We start from the raw sequence: 14,495 nt of genomic DNA on the forward strand, positions 1-14,495 counted from the left end.
CGACTGAAAAAATGGCCACAAAAAATAAAAACGACTGAAAAAATGGCCACAAAAAATTAAAACGACTAAAAAAATCGCCACAAAAAATAAAAACCACTGAAAAAATGGCCACAAAAAATAAAATCGACTGAAAAAATAATCGAACGACCACAAAAACTAAAAACGACTGAAAAAATGGTCAAAAAAAATAAAAACGACTGAAAAAATAATCGAATGGCCACAAAAAATAAAAACAACTGAAAAAATGGCCACAAAAAATAAAAACGACTGAAAAAATGGCCACAAAAAATAAAAACAACTGAAAAAATGGCCACAAAAAATAAAAACGACTGAAAAAATGGCCACAAAAAATAAAAACGACTGAAAAAATGGTTACAAAAAATAAAAACGACTGAAAAAATGGCTACAAAAAATAAAAACGACTGAAAAAATAATCAAATGGCCACAAAAAATAAAAACGACTGAAAAAATGGCCACAAAAAATAAAAACGACTGAAAAAATGGCCACAAAACATAAAAACGACTGAAAAAATGGCCACAAAAAATAGAAACGACTGAAAAATGGCCACAAAAAATAAAAACGACTAAAAAAATCGCTACAAAAAATAAAACGACTGAAAAAATGGCCACAAAAAATAAAATTGACTGAAAAAATAATCGAACGACCACAAAAACTAAAAACGACTGAAAAAATGGTCAAAAAAAATAAAAACGACTGAAAAAATAATCGAATGGCCACAAAAAATAAAAACAACTGAAAAAATGGCCACAAAAAATAAAAACGACTGAAAAAATGGCCACAAAAAAAAATAAAAACAACTAAAAAAATGGCCACAAAAAATAAAAACGACTGAAAAAATGGCCGCAAAAACTTAAAACGACTGAAAAAATGGCCACAAAAAATAAAATCGACTAAAAAAATGGCCACAAAAAATAAAAACGACTGAAAAAATGGCCACAAAACATAAAAACGACTGAAAAAATGGCCACAAAAAATAGAAACGACTGAAAAAATGGCCACAAAAAACAAAAACGACTGAAAAAATTGCCACAAAAAATAAAAACGACCGAAAAAATGGCCGCAAAAAATAAAAACGACTGAAAAAATAATCGAATGGCCACAAAAAATAAAAACGACTGAAAAAATGGCCACACAAAATAAAAACGATTGAAAAAATGGCCACAAAAAATAAAAACGACTGAAAAAATGGCCACAAAAAATAAAAACGACTGAAAAAATGGCCACAAAAATTAAAAACGACTGAAAAAATGGCCACAAAAAATAAAAACGACTAAAAAAATCGCCACAAAAAATAAAAACGACTGAAAAAATGGCCACAAAAAATAAAATCGACTGAAAAAATAATCGAACGACCACAAAAACTAAAAACGACTGAAAAAATAATCGAATGGCCACAAAAAATTATAAAACGACTGAAAAGATTTTCGAATGCCACAAAAAATGAAAATGACTGAAAAAACTGTCGAATGGCGACAAAAAATTAAAAAACGACTAAAAAAAAACAATCGATTGTTTTTTTGTGGCTATTGGATTGTTTTTTGTGATAATAAAGCTTCAAATGAAGTTTTAACTTGCAAAATTGCTTTCGTACCATTTTTGACATCTGCATTTTGAAAATAAGTTTATCTTCATTTTGGTAAAAAAATATGGTTTAAAATGCAGCACATAGGCAGCCAACAATACATTCTAGTTACTTTGTATTTTTTTTAGTAATTTTCGTGTTCTTAGGTTAGTGCAGGTACACACTATTTAATCAACCAATCAGAAGTGAGCATGTTTTGTGTACTTCAAGTCTAGTGGAAACTGAACATAAAAACATTAAGTGAAGTTAGGTGCAAACAAAACTTCAAATTTTTAATTTAAAGCCACCTAGCGGAATAATGCCAAAGTTGTTAGTTCATGCGTTCTCTCACCAGAGGGCTAAAAGTTTGGTTTGAAACTTGGCTAACCAATTTACCTGAGATTCATACCAATTTTTGACAATTGTTCGTGTTTACAACCTAACCTCCAATACAAACATATCGTAAATTCTCCAAAAAACGTCCACAAATCACGTGCATGGGTTTTTCAGCAGTTTCAGATGCAAAATGTCAACCAGATCATACACATCGTGTATTAAAATCGGAGGTGTCCCCATAATCCCTCCATTGGTAAGTGAACGACCCCCACAGTCCAGAATTTGACCCAAATTACTTCAGATTACCCCACAAATCCGCGAACAATGTCTGGGCTATAAGATAAAGGCCATCGAAATTGAGAGGAAGGCGGAGCGAACTCGGCTATTTAAAAAATGTTTGGACGATTTAGAACGACTTGAACATCAGACCAAAGATTTATCGGTCCAGACAACGTTGGAGAATCAGTTGGAGTTTATTGAGGAATCGCCTAGTCCTGTGCCTTATTGTAAATACAAAAAGCTGCAAAATTTAACGAGCGAAACCGTAGATGTGAGCGAGTATAGCGATGAAGGAGTCAAGGTTTTAAACGTGGGGGCTCAACAACTTGCAGAGCCTGGAGACATGGAGAAAATCATTCCACCTAAACTGATAAGAAGTAATTCGTACACTTTGGAGAGCCCCAGTCCTATTCTGTTGGCACACTTGGAAAAGGAAGCCCGAAAATGCGTGGAATTAAATGAGAGTGACTCCTGCAGCAGTTCACCCATCACTATAATTGATAGTGAAATTGAGCCCTCTTTGCAGGCTCTAGACACGGATATTTTAGTACAACAGGTCGTTGTGACCACCCCTTTAAAACCGCGAGAATTAAATTCCAGTTTTGACCCCCAACTCTTGGAGATCCTGGATAAATTGCCCGATGAACACGCGAGAAACATCCTCGAGATTTTATCGAAACAAGAAGAGACCAACAAGACAATCAAAGAGATCATAAATGAAGACGAAAAATCAATCAGTGTCTCCGTATCCAGTCAGTCCTTGTACTACTCGACGTTGTCTCCCGACACCACAAGAGAGAGCCCCCCTGAACTCAATCTAATAAATTTACGGAATCTCAAGAACTCCACTATGGACAAAGAAACAGCAACGCGGGTGATCCAGGCCTACGTGCGCGGATATCTCGTGAGAAGACTGATAAGGACTGAGAAGGTCCAAGGCTTGATCAACACGATCAAAGACGCGATTGTTTGCGCCGTCCAGTTGCATGGGGCTGAAGTGATCGAAGAATCGGACGTGGAGCTTCATCGGCGACTTATCCAGCAGGTTTCAGCGGCTTGCTACGCTTTTCATGACATTTTTTTCACGCTTTCGACCAAAGAACAGATGGGGGTTATCAGTACGGATCGGCAGCGAAAAGTCGAAAAGGCCAGTCGGCCTCCGTCTGCTACCAGCTCAAATTTATCGCTTTCTCGAAGACACAGCGCTCGCATGATCAAATGATTCGACCAAGTGGCTTAATAAAACGGATTATATGTCTATTTTTTATTATTATAACAATAGCGAATATGACTAAATAAAGTAGTATTTTATGATTATTTACACGGATGGTTGCTATTTATAACAGATGATAGTACATTCACATTAACTTAACCACATACCAGACTAATTACAATTATACATAAACAATTTTATTGAAGGCACATAACTTATACTTTTCTTGTAGTTTATTAGCTCCTAAATGACTTATCACTTCATGCAAGGAATGATCATCGCTACGACGTAAGCTAAGAAAGTCTATCGGATTAGTAGTATACAAGCGTTCGATTTAAGAAGTGTTGCTAAAAGCGAGTTGTTAACGACATACCAAAATATACACACAAACGTTGCTTGGACTTGAAATTTGAAAATAAATAAGATTTGTTAACACCGATAAAAATTTATAAGTGGGAAAATCACTGTGTTGTCTCAGTCGGATGTCACTGCGTCGTAATGTGAAATACTGGTCCTATCCTCAGGAACACTCGGCGGAGGATCGAGCGCAGCTCCGCCTTCAAGTCGAAGCACACAATCTCGCACAACAGAGGGTAGTACCTCGACACGTGAACAGCGAACTGCAACCGAAACGGCGTCAAATCAACTCAATTCATTGCAGAACACAGTTTGGCGAAGAGAATTTTATTCGAAAAAAAAACCCATTAAATCGCAAACAATGTATTCTAGAGCATCATTTTTTTCAAAAAAAGTCAAATTTTAAATGATCGTAGGTTGAATTACTTTTATTTTGAAAAATTATGTAAATAATAGTTATTTATTTTGACTTTTCGTTTGAATTTGAAACGTCATTCTCTCATTTAGGGGAATTTCATCAGCTGGGAAATAGGTTGGTAGCAACCCATTCAAATCAAACGATTGCAGATTAATGTAAATTCAAATGTGTTTCAACTATTGTGGTATCTTTACTTAATTAATTTACCTTTATTATTTTTGAGGGTCATTGGCCTCCAAATCTGCACACAAATTGACACAATTTACATTTATGCAGCGATGCCAACTTGTAAAATAAAACCAACTATTCGAAATGTCACGTTTGATTGCCTAGACATTCAAAAGCTGATTTTCTTGCCGCAAATGAGGATCACAAATCTCATGAAAAGGCGCACAATAGTTATTTGTTTCACTAGGCTAGAAAATGGTCTTTTGGAAATGCGAGGAAAGTATTGAAATCCGAGCCCGGAGGGCGAGGATTTCAATTTCCGAGCATTTCCTAAACATTTTCTAGCCGTGTCAAACACGAAATTTTGTGCGCCGACAATTATTAATAGTTATTTATTTTGACTTTTGATTTGAATTTGAAACGTCATTCCCTAATTTAGGGGAATTTTATCAGCTGGGAAATAGGTTGGTAGCATCCCCCTCAAATCAAACGATTGCAGATTAATTTAAATTCAAATGTGTTTCAGCAAATTTTTGTGGTATCTTTGCTTAATTAGTCTACCTTTATTATTTTCGAAGGTCATTGGCCTCCAAATCGGCACACAAATTGACACAATTGACATTTTATGCAGCGATGCCAACCTGCAAAATAAAACCAACTATTCGAAATGTCACTTTTGACTGCCTAGACATTCAAAAGGTGATTTTCTTGCCACAACTGAGTATCACAAATCTGATGAAAAATGACGGAGGCGCACAAAAATATATATTCTGTTGTCGATCATAGAATTTTAACCAGATAAACCATCAAAAATAAAAAAATAAATAAAAAATGCAATTAGTAAAAGTAATTTTCCTTCGGCGAACTGTTAAAACTCACCCTATCGTCCGGCATTTTCAGCAGCCTCGTCAAAACCAGCAGCAACAGCATCGTCCACTCCTCCCGATGCGCCTCGCTCTGCAACTTCAAGAAGTAATCCAACGCCTCTTGACACACCCCGATCAGCTTGGGCTCAATCAGCGACCAATGCTGCCGCCGACTCTCATCACAGTACATTTTGAAGAGGATCCGCAGCGAACACGCCAAACTGTGCGTCTCCTGCTTCAGCAAATTCGGTTTCGTCGATCCTTTGTACCCTGCTTTCCACAACAAGTTTCGCTGTTCATGGTCCAAGTTGAAGGCTTTGGCGAATCTGTGCGCCTGCAGCAAACAGTCCGTCAATTGGAGGAGATGGGGGGACGTCAACACTCGGTACATCCCCTGTTCCTCTCTTTGAAATTCAGTCAGAGCGCCGTTTCCGGCCATATCAGCCGCCGCGAGAGCCAAAGTCTCAGCGTCTTCTTTGCGCGAAGTCGCCGGGTAAAACACGATGTTATCAATCGTTTGTATCAACTCCAACTGGACGGCGCTCTTAATCGTCAACTTGTTGAAGAGCGCCGCGTCGGAATTACTCCTCTCCAGAGTGATGGGCTTCTTGAGAATCCCCTTAACATCGCCGTTTTGTTCAATAACCGCGGTGGTCTTCATCCAGTCGGGTTTCCACGTCAGAAGAGCACTAGGAACTGTTGAATCGAAGATATCCAGCATGCAGCGACACGTCCGCTCCCAGGTCGCCTCATCGAACTTGTGTCCGTTGGAATTGACCAAATTCTCCAAACAGTTCGTTCCAGATCTCGCTAGTTGTTCGTTGTCTTGTTGAACGCACCAGTGGAGTTGGTTGTACAACTCCCCCAGGAGAAGAGGCCCCAGCACGTCGAAATACTGCGTGAAGACGTCGACGATGGCGTACAAGGCGTGGTTGCAAGTTGTGGTCATCCACTCGGCTTTTTCAGTGTGCTGCTCCGGCAACTTCATGTTGTCGAAGATCCTGAAGAGGATCTTAAACAGATCTTTCCACCAGTGGCTCGAGAAGGTGTCTCCGTAGGTTTTTATGATCTCGAACATCACAGTCAAGGCGCGCGTCCGTACGTCCAGCTTACACCTGCAAAACTACGGTGAAAATGCGACTTAATTGGAGTTTCCTCACCTGTTGACAACACAGGATAATGAGAAGAGCAGCGGGAACCATCCTCGCACCCAAATCCTGTCTTCCTCCGCGACGGTGACGTCGTTTTCCATGCCGGCGTGCTCGGCGAAGAGGTGAGCGCACGAACTGACGCTGTTGGCGCAAGAGCGCACGTAGCGGATGGCCTCCATTGAGGTGTCCAAGAAGCGGGCGTTACAAGCAAATTCCGATAAACACTTAACGGCGTCTTGGAAGGAGTCGATCATCGCCGGGAACTGCTTGTCGTACAATTCAGTGATAATTTTACCGGTGGTCTGGAAGGCCAGTTCCACGATGGCTTCTTCTTGGTCGCTGGCGGCGAGGTGGAACACCGAGAAGATGTTCTTCCAGCCGGATCTTATGTTGCTGGCTTGGGAGTTTACCATTTGCGCCACGCAACGAACCTGGGGAGTTAAATTTCAAGATTCTCAGGAATGGTTTTCGATAGAGGGAGGATTCCATACCAAATCGACCACTTTTTACCCTGACAGTTTTCGATTTGGCTGGAAGTTTTTCATCTTTTTTTTACCCTATGAAAAACAGTTCTTACAACGTTTTCAAATTTTTCAAAAGTTATGAATTTTTCCAGAAAAATGGCTTTTATATTTTCAAATAGCTATAACTTTTTCAAAATTAACTTATTGTTTATTAACATATATATTTTTTTAAACCGGTGATTCGGATAATCGAGGTTCTACTGTAATTTTTAACTTACCACCATGTCGCGGATGGTGGGCGAAACGTTCTTCTTCATGATGTGTTCAAAGGGCCTCAAGAAGTCCTTTTGGAACCGGAAATTCGGAAATTCTCCCTTCTCGATGAACTTCATCGAGAGCTGTCTCAGACTATCAACAGCAAAGAAGCAGATATCTTCGTTCGGATTGCACCCAACGGCGTTGAAATGCTCGCCCAGAACTTGCCAGATTCGCGACCATTGTAATCGAATCCGCCCCATATTATAGTACGAAATTTCCACGATTTTCTGAAGAGAGAACATTCGGGGGTGTCCTGGATGCGCGAGCTCCTCCAACGACACCTGGAGACCATTAAATCAGTACAAATTTTCCCAACCTCGATTGAGTACCTGACACAGAGCCTTGACGAAGTCGACGATAGCATCCCCGTCGAGCCTCGTCGACCCGGTGAAGATTCTATCCACGGCCACGACAACACTCTGCGAACTCGTCTGCCCGATGTGCTCCTTAGAAGTCGAGTCCGGGGGCTTGTGTCCCGGACCCGAGAGAAACTCCGGTCGAACCCCCGTCCCAATCAACTGAGCGAGTTCCAACTGAGATATACACTTGAGGATGTCCAACCAACTCGTCCCAAGGTAGTTGCCGTCGGTGTGTGCCACCATAATGAGAGTCTTAATAGTGTCGATGTTCTTCGCTTTCATATCCATGATGGGCGAGTTTGTCGTCAACAGAGTGAACCTGAAGATTCCAACAATAAAACAGCAAGAGCACCAGGAAACCTCACCTAGCTAGAGCTTGAACGTAGGCGTCCCTCTCCAATGTCATGTGAAAGATGCAGGCGACTCTGATGGCGCATCTGATGCCGTCCAAACACAACGTGGCGACTTCCGGGTCGTCGCAGTCCTGCAGCCCCACACTGAAAGCCGCCAGGAAGGAAGTCCAAGCAGTTTTGAACATCGGTCGGACGTGGTCTAAATGTTTGGCTAGAGTGAACGGGGCTTGGACGTGCGAGACCGATTCCATCAAGTTCTTCGCGGCGGTGGAAATCGCCTCCATCTCCATGTTAAAGAGGATTTTTCTTCGTTTCTCGCTGTTGATCTGCTGCTTGCCTGGTTTGTTGACGGTGTTCTTCATTTTGATTTCGTGTCCGGCGATTTCGTCGTAGATCTGCGATAAGTACTCTTCCGGAACGTCTTTACTCTCAGTGTTTCCGCGGTTGATTTTTATGTACTCTTCTTTCGTCATTTTGTTCTTCACCTGCGGCGAGTGCAAGTCGGTCGTCAACATGATAATAGAGAAGCCCAAGACGTAGGCGGTGTCGGCACTGGCGAACAATCCGTTATTCGGATTGCACTCGCAATACCGACTCGCGAATTTCTCCATCAAACGGTCGATTTTTTGGGCTTCGCCCGGCAGTCGAAACCCGTCAAGAAAGTGTCTTAGCGCCGCCACGAAATCCAAGTTCGCGAAGTCCATTTGGTCCACGTAAGTATACATGACTTCTTTGCAGAACTCGTCACTGTCCCCCAGATAGTCGCCGATGAAAGTCTTATCTAGCCTGTCTTCGTTGTGGAGGAACTTGGCGATCTCTTCATGACCACTCCCGAGGAGTCCCTGTTCCTGTAAATACGCCACGCCTTTGCGCGGCTTCCGGTTAAACAACTCAATCCCCGTCTCCCAGACTTCCTTCTGTTGTTTCAAGACTTCTAGTTGTTCAGGAGAGTCGAGAATCTCCTTGTTCCCGCTGGAGCAGTCGCTGGAATGGAGACTGGTCGTGGAGCCCCCGTGAGACTTCAGAGATGCGTTGTCGCTGCCATTCGCCGTTTGCTCTCCGAGGGTTGACTGCGAATTGGGGTTGACGTAGAGGTCTTTGCTCCACTCCACCATGCATTTGAGGATGGAGACGAGGCACTCCAGGCCCAGCATCTTCATGGCTCGCTCTGTTAGAGATAAATTAAAGGGGCCATTAAACTATAAAGATTAGGGCTTATCGGGATTATTGGATTACCTTGATTGGGTGAGGCCCCCAGCTCCACGGAATGCCTCCCTTGTGCCACCTTGAACAAATCATTGACTAGACGTTCAAACAGATTCGCGGCTGCAAGGTCACAGTCGTAATTCACGTAGATGTCCACCACGCTCTGCGCGTCTCCACAGATCCTCGTCAGCGCCTGGATGACCATCCATTTGTGTTCAAAAGACGAATTGGTGGTCTCCAGGATATTCAAGAAGATCTCTTTGAAGAACACCTCAATTTGCATCTTCAGATGCATCTTGAAATTGGACAATAGCGCCAGGAAAATCGCCAGAGACAACTCGAAAACTTTCGGAATCGAACTAACTCCATTCTTAGACAGAGCAACACAGAGATATTGTTTGATGGCGGTTATAAACATTTCGTTGGACCTAAAAACAGGACCGGCGTTCTGGAGGATGGAGAGGAGAAGCTGGAGGGAGAGAATCTTCGAACGGAGCTCGTGGGACTTGGGATCTGGTGTTCCCTCAGGAAGAGGCTTCATAGAGAGCTTGCAGAGCGCCCGGAACACCAAAAACGCGTCCTTTTGAAGGACATGAGTGAATTTGGCGGTGACGGCCGTGTCGTTCTCGCTGTGGGTGTCGACGCTCTCCTGCGACGGAACTCTAGAAACCCCAATTAGTACAAACAAACTTCAACGAGCTGCAGACCTGGGTAATGATGAGAGACTGCCTTCAGAGACCTGTTTACTCTCGACTTCTGTAACCACGTCACTGATGAGACAGTCGAGAATTTCACCAATAAACTCGGCGCTCCCATCGACTTCTTCAGGGGCGTCGACACTGTCCTCGATCTTCAAGGATTTGACCGACTTGGAGTCAATGCCATTGCAGGAGTTGTTCAGTTCTGATTGTACTTCAGCATCCAACGCTTGATTCTCCATCCGCGTGAAAATCACGTTTAGCATTTGCGTCAGAGTGGCGATCGCTGTGGTTTGGTTAATGAGATTTTTGCTCGCCAAGAAAATGTTGTAACAAGTTCTAACAGCCAAGAGGACGGTGCCTTCGTGGACCTCCACATGTTGACTAGTTACCACAGTCAAGAGGGCCTTAATGATTTGTAGTTGCACCCCTAAGAAAAATTGAAAGTTTAAAGTGGTTACAATGGAGGTACAATCAAACCTTCATCTGTTTGGGGCCCCGTGAAACAAGCACAGATGGTTTCAACTATCCGATCAATGAGTAATTTTCCGGGAGTTGTAGAGTCAGGTACATTTGCTGTCAGATGTCCATATGCAATCAACTTTTGCAAACAATCAAGCGCTGTTACGACAATTCTCGCAGATCTGCTCTGACAAGCCAGTTCAAACGGAAGGAAGTATTTTTCGGTGGTCAAAACGTTCACTTCTCCACTCTTTGGCATGGGAAGAGCGTCAGAGACTTTCTCTCCATCTGGCTCATCCTCCTTCACCTCCTTCTTGATGTCCTCTGTTAAAACAACCCAAGTCAAATCGAGGAAGTGAAACAAAATAAAACTCACCCAAGGCAACCTCACATGCTCTTTTCAGCTGCGAATGGTGAGACCTCTTGATTTCCTTATCATTGAGAATCTTTTCCAGCGCACGCAAGATGAACATTTCTTTGGTTTTGGAATTTGATTGCATCATTAAAATTAGTTAAAGCCTTTCAATTTATGCATGGGGATCATACTGTGTGACGTGTGAACTGTTCAGATATTGAACCATTTTGTTTAGACATTTGCGCGTTTCAGAGGTTTCTCAATGCGGATATGACTATTTCGATCAAACGCTCGATTTGTAGAATGCTGCTGTCGTACGGATTCTTTGTTAACACGAGTTTTTAATCACTTCACAAATGTTTATCCCGTAACTTGACATGTCACCCAGCTGTCAATATTTGACAAATGACAAGAGGTTGGTTACGCAATGTTGCCAACGCAGTGGTGAAAGTTGCCAGATTGTATTGTTGGTTGCCTGAAAACGGGCGTTTTGTTGTTAATTTCTTTTACGCTTGTGGATAAAAGTAGGAAATTGTTTGATGCCTCATTAATTATTTATGTCCTTTGGACAGGTAACTTATTGTTACGATTTTATGAGCCGAATATGCCCGAAATTAATTCTTGAGATTACGATTGTGAAACGTAGAACTATTAATAGAAGAATTTTTTAATTAGTAGGTTCTGCTGGATGCTGGAGTACTGAAGTAGTGTTATCCACAACTTATTTATATGGAATAACATTATACTTATCCATTTACCAATTTTAAGGTAAGAAAAACTAACTTAAGTCACTTATTATTAAACAATCCTAAATGGAATTGACCACAAATTAGTAATTTTGAAACTAACAGCTGTTTTTCCGCAGCCCCCAAGGAGAATTTGCCACGTCAGCGAAATGGAAAACATTTTAAATCAGATCCATGGACAATTTATAAAATTACCAGACGCAGAAGTCCGAAAAAACAAAGAAATTTTGCAATCGGTGAGAATCTCTTATTTGGACTTCACGTCGATTTAAAAAAAAATGTTTTTTCCCATTTCATCGACCTAGATTGTTGCTATCTTCGTGGACAAACTAAAAAGCAAAGACCCCCTTTTCAACAAGCTATTTCGTCGCGTGTTTTACGGTGGCAGTTTCTACGATGGCCTACGAGTCGGAAAACCTGCAGAATTTGATTTGGATTTTCTCCTTGATATGAGACAATACGGGGAGTCTGTGTTAACCGAGAGCGAAATGGATGGTTTTGTGCATTTACAAGTCGTTCCCTTTATGGAAAAGGGCCGAGTTGCGCCCAATCCGCCTTACCAAGTGTTCCAAAGAACACTATTAAACTCGACTAACTTTTTAAGTACAACTAAAGTTTTGAAATGGATGGAAAGTCTGTTTCAGAGATGCATGAACGACTTTCCACACCAAGGTGGAGGTTTCTACTTCATGCAAACTCTTGCAGGGCAATTTCAGGTAATACAAACCTCCAGAGACTTTTGCGCTAATTTAGTTCTAGATAAAATTCCATAAAGGGCCCCCGGCTTTGACGCTTCAAGTTGTTGGAGAAGGAGTGAATTTTAAGATTGATTTAGTCGCATGCTTCGTTTTTGCGCAAGGTAAATGGCCTTGCACAAGTTACCGGATGAATCCTTTCCCCTCAAGTTTGGTAATGTTAGTTAGGTTCATTAGGATCGATTACTAAAGTGTCTTTCTAGACCGAGTTTTTTATAGTACCAAAACCTCCAAAGAACCCTTCAACTTTCCAAGTTGAGACGTATTGGCGATTGTCGTTTCAGGAACAAGAAAGGCAACTCCTGGCGAACAAAGGAAGATTGAAAACTGCGGCGCGGCTTCTAAAAGTAAATGTGCACTTATAAATGAAAGAATTTAATTTTCGTGTTTTAGAAAATGAGGGACACTCAGGGGCACCACTGCATTGCAAGTTATTACATAAAAACGGTCTTTCTTCATTTCCTGGATAGACAATCATCTGCATTTTGGAATAACAGTTTGAGCCATGTTTTTATGACCACCTTAATTGAGTATAGTCAATTTCTCACTCATCAAAATGTTCCCTACTATTGGGACCCAGAACACAACTTGTTGGATCATGTTAATGGGGACACTTTGCAGAATTATGGGCGTCGGTTAGAGAATATTATCAAAGATATTACAAAAAATCCAGAAAATGTCGCCAAGTATTTACGTAAAGATTGCACAAATATGAGAAGCCTAATTCTATTGTTTTTTTATTGCAGTTTCACAAGAGGAGTCCAAGATGTTCTTTAACCTTGGCATTTCCGACTTTTTGCCAGATCCATTTGCTACCCCAATCCAAAATAATGAAGTGTTTCAGAACAGTAATCAATCTCAATCGCAATGTGCAATTTTGTAGGAAATAAGTGAAGTAAAGGTAAAAAATAGTTACAAGTATGTATCATGGGGCATTTTATAAAACTTTATGTAAATTTTTTTTATTAATGATAAGGATGACCTTAATTTTACTTTTAAAATAGATTTAAAAAAACATTTTGATAAAAAATCTTACTTCTAATTCATTAGCTATCTTTTGTAAGTAATAACGTTTTAATATATTAAATAAAATGACTTCAATGAAACGTTTTCTTTGAGATTAAACACTTTAAAAATCGATTCAGATCACGTATTGAAACAAAATCTTTGGTAGTAAAATTGAACTTGTTTTTACTTAAAAATTTCAGTCTTCAATAAAATGACTTACAGTCCAACCTTTCTACCAAGCTTCATCACTGGAATGCTGTTAAAAGTGACCGAGTGATCATTGGCATACTCTACAAATTTTTCGCCATAAACTGCAGCACAAGTTAACAACATTGTAACGTCACCTTCAGCTTCGTGACATTTAATTGGCTCTTTGGAAGTAAGTCTGGTGTAGACATCCCCTAATTTGTAACTAAAATTGCGCAATTATTCTCTGAACGTATTAAGGACGATTATTACCTAACAGGGTGTAGAACCCGCTTGACGGAAGCGTCTTTTCTACCATTCTTATTAGAAATCATTTGCTTCTTAGGAGTGGTTTCATTGATTTTTTGTCTCTCCTCTGGACTCAATTTTGCCTCTTCTTCGCGCTCAATTTGCTCCGCTATTTGACACAACATCTCATCATAACCATCGTCGAACTCAAAAGGCACTTGTTTAGGCTCAGTTTTCTCTTCTTTAAGACTGTCATGTTTATCAATGTGTCTAAAGGCAGTAAGAGAATCCACACAAAGTATACTTTCATCCAAACTATTCCCAGTTTTCTCAATTTCCGTCCGAAAAATTGGGTAATCAAAACGACACCCATTATGGGCGACCAAACAAATCGGCTTCTGATTCATGTCAAGCCAAGTTTTGATCACCCCAACCACCTCGGTGGAGAAATGCGCCTGGTGCTCCAACAAATCGTTCGAGAGCCCTAAAACAACAATATAGATTTGTACGATAAAAGCAAAACTCACCTGTAATAGAGGTGCTCTCAGGACTGATCATTTTTCGTGGATTAAAACACAACGCGAGTTTGTTGTGGACTCTGGGGAAGCACCCCAGCTCGAGGTGATCCGCTTGGACCGCCACAGCACACAGCTCGGTGATTTTCGTTTGGTTGTGCTCCAAATGCGGCAAACCGGTGGTTTCCAAGTCGAGGAACACGAAGGTTTTGATCGACATGTTAAGTGCGGTTATGGTGAACACTTTGGCAACTTTGGTCAATAGGAAATGAGAGATTCGGAGGAATTTCATAGCAATTGCCTACATTATTAATCAGGGGACGATTACCCTGTAAGAAAGTTCAATTACTGGCGACCGGCTTAATAGTAATGTGAAATTAATGCGGAACTAATGACAAGTGACAGTTCTCATCGTGAAAAAATTTGTTTACTGTTGGTATAGGCAACCAA

At 41.0% G+C, this 14,495-nt stretch overlaps 4 protein-coding genes across 4 annotated transcripts; 2 read left to right on the forward strand and 2 right to left on the reverse strand.

Moving 5' to 3' along the window:
- The first annotated feature begins 1,978 nt into the window (after positions 1-1,978).
- Cp110 (Centriolar coiled coil protein 110kDa) lies at positions 1,979-3,519 on the forward strand. The gene is made up of 2 exons (XM_088050622.1): positions 1,979-2,172; positions 2,221-3,519. The coding sequence occupies exons 1-2, from the start codon at positions 2,110-2,112 to the stop codon at positions 3,418-3,420; spliced, it is 1,263 nt and encodes a 420-aa protein (XP_087906748.1). The 5' UTR covers positions 1,979-2,109; the 3' UTR covers positions 3,421-3,519.
- On the reverse strand, positions 3,448-10,987 carry Sec71 (ADP ribosylation factor guanine nucleotide exchange factor Sec71). The gene is made up of 10 exons (XM_088050618.1): positions 10,608-10,987; positions 10,250-10,555; positions 9,779-10,199; positions 9,102-9,733; positions 7,878-9,033; positions 7,483-7,831; positions 7,114-7,434; positions 6,381-6,802; positions 5,234-6,335; positions 3,448-4,031 (listed from the first exon to the last, which is right to left on the reverse strand). Exons 1-10 carry the CDS (start codon positions 10,732-10,734, stop codon positions 3,897-3,899), a joined length of 4,971 nt encoding a protein of 1,656 aa, XP_087906744.1. The 5' UTR covers positions 10,735-10,987; the 3' UTR covers positions 3,448-3,896.
- Positions 10,988-11,054: 67 nt separating this feature from the next.
- Positions 11,055-13,193, forward strand: LOC148180075 (cyclic GMP-AMP synthase-like receptor). The gene is made up of 7 exons (XM_088050624.1): positions 11,055-11,158; positions 11,262-11,354; positions 11,452-11,568; positions 11,638-12,048; positions 12,092-12,241; positions 12,291-12,434; positions 12,481-13,193. Exons 3-7 carry the CDS (start codon positions 11,482-11,484, stop codon positions 12,862-12,864), a joined length of 1,176 nt encoding a protein of 391 aa, XP_087906750.1. The 5' UTR covers positions 11,055-11,158; positions 11,262-11,354; positions 11,452-11,481; the 3' UTR covers positions 12,865-13,193.
- LOC148180076 (three-prime repair exonuclease 1) lies at positions 13,011-14,485 on the reverse strand. The gene is made up of 3 exons (XM_088050629.1): positions 14,058-14,485; positions 13,555-14,014; positions 13,011-13,507 (listed from the first exon to the last, which is right to left on the reverse strand). Exons 1-3 carry the CDS (start codon positions 14,335-14,337, stop codon positions 13,312-13,314), a joined length of 936 nt encoding a protein of 311 aa, XP_087906755.1. The 5' UTR covers positions 14,338-14,485; the 3' UTR covers positions 13,011-13,311.
- Positions 14,486-14,495: the final 10 nt, after the last annotated feature.

This window comes from Gnatocerus cornutus, chromosome 2 (assembly GCF_029298725.1).
Source record: "Gnatocerus cornutus isolate USDA-ARS CGAHR chromosome 2, icGnaCorn1.1, whole genome shotgun sequence".
Classification (NCBI taxonomy): domain Eukaryota; kingdom Metazoa; phylum Arthropoda; class Insecta; order Coleoptera; family Tenebrionidae; genus Gnatocerus; species Gnatocerus cornutus.

Coding starts and splice junctions, on each gene's coding strand:
- Sec71 (XM_088050618.1), bottom strand. CDS start 10,734: ATGATGCAATCAAATTCCAAAACCAAAGAAATGTTCATCTTGCGTGCG. Junction 10,556..10,607: donor AGCATGTGAGGTTGCCTTGG/GTGAGTTTTATT, acceptor TTGTTTTAACAG/AGGACATCAAGAAGGAGGTG. Junction 7,832..7,877: donor TACGTTCAAGCTCTAGCTAG/GTGAGGTTTCCT, acceptor TGGAATCTTCAG/GTTCACTCTGTTGACGACAA.
- LOC148180075 (XM_088050624.1), top strand. CDS start 11,482: ATGGAAAACATTTTAAATCAGATCCATGGACAATTTATAAAATTACCA. Junction 11,569..11,637: donor ACAAAGAAATTTTGCAATCG/GTGAGAATCTCT, acceptor TCATCGACCTAG/ATTGTTGCTATCTTCGTGGA. Junction 12,435..12,480: donor CTGCGGCGCGGCTTCTAAAA/GTAAATGTGCAC, acceptor TTCGTGTTTTAG/AAAATGAGGGACACTCAGGG.
- Cp110 (XM_088050622.1), top strand. CDS start 2,110: ATGTCAACCAGATCATACACATCGTGTATTAAAATCGGAGGTGTCCCC. Junction 2,173..2,220: donor TCCCCATAATCCCTCCATTG/GTAAGTGAACGA, acceptor AAATTACTTCAG/ATTACCCCACAAATCCGCGA.
- LOC148180076 (XM_088050629.1), bottom strand. CDS start 14,337: ATGAAATTCCTCCGAATCTCTCATTTCCTATTGACCAAAGTTGCCAAA. Junction 14,015..14,057: donor TGAGAGCACCTCTATTACAG/GTGAGTTTTGCT, acceptor TTGTTGTTTTAG/GGCTCTCGAACGATTTGTTG. Junction 13,508..13,554: donor CGGGTTCTACACCCTGTTAG/GTAATAATCGTC, acceptor GCGCAATTTTAG/TTACAAATTAGGGGATGTCT.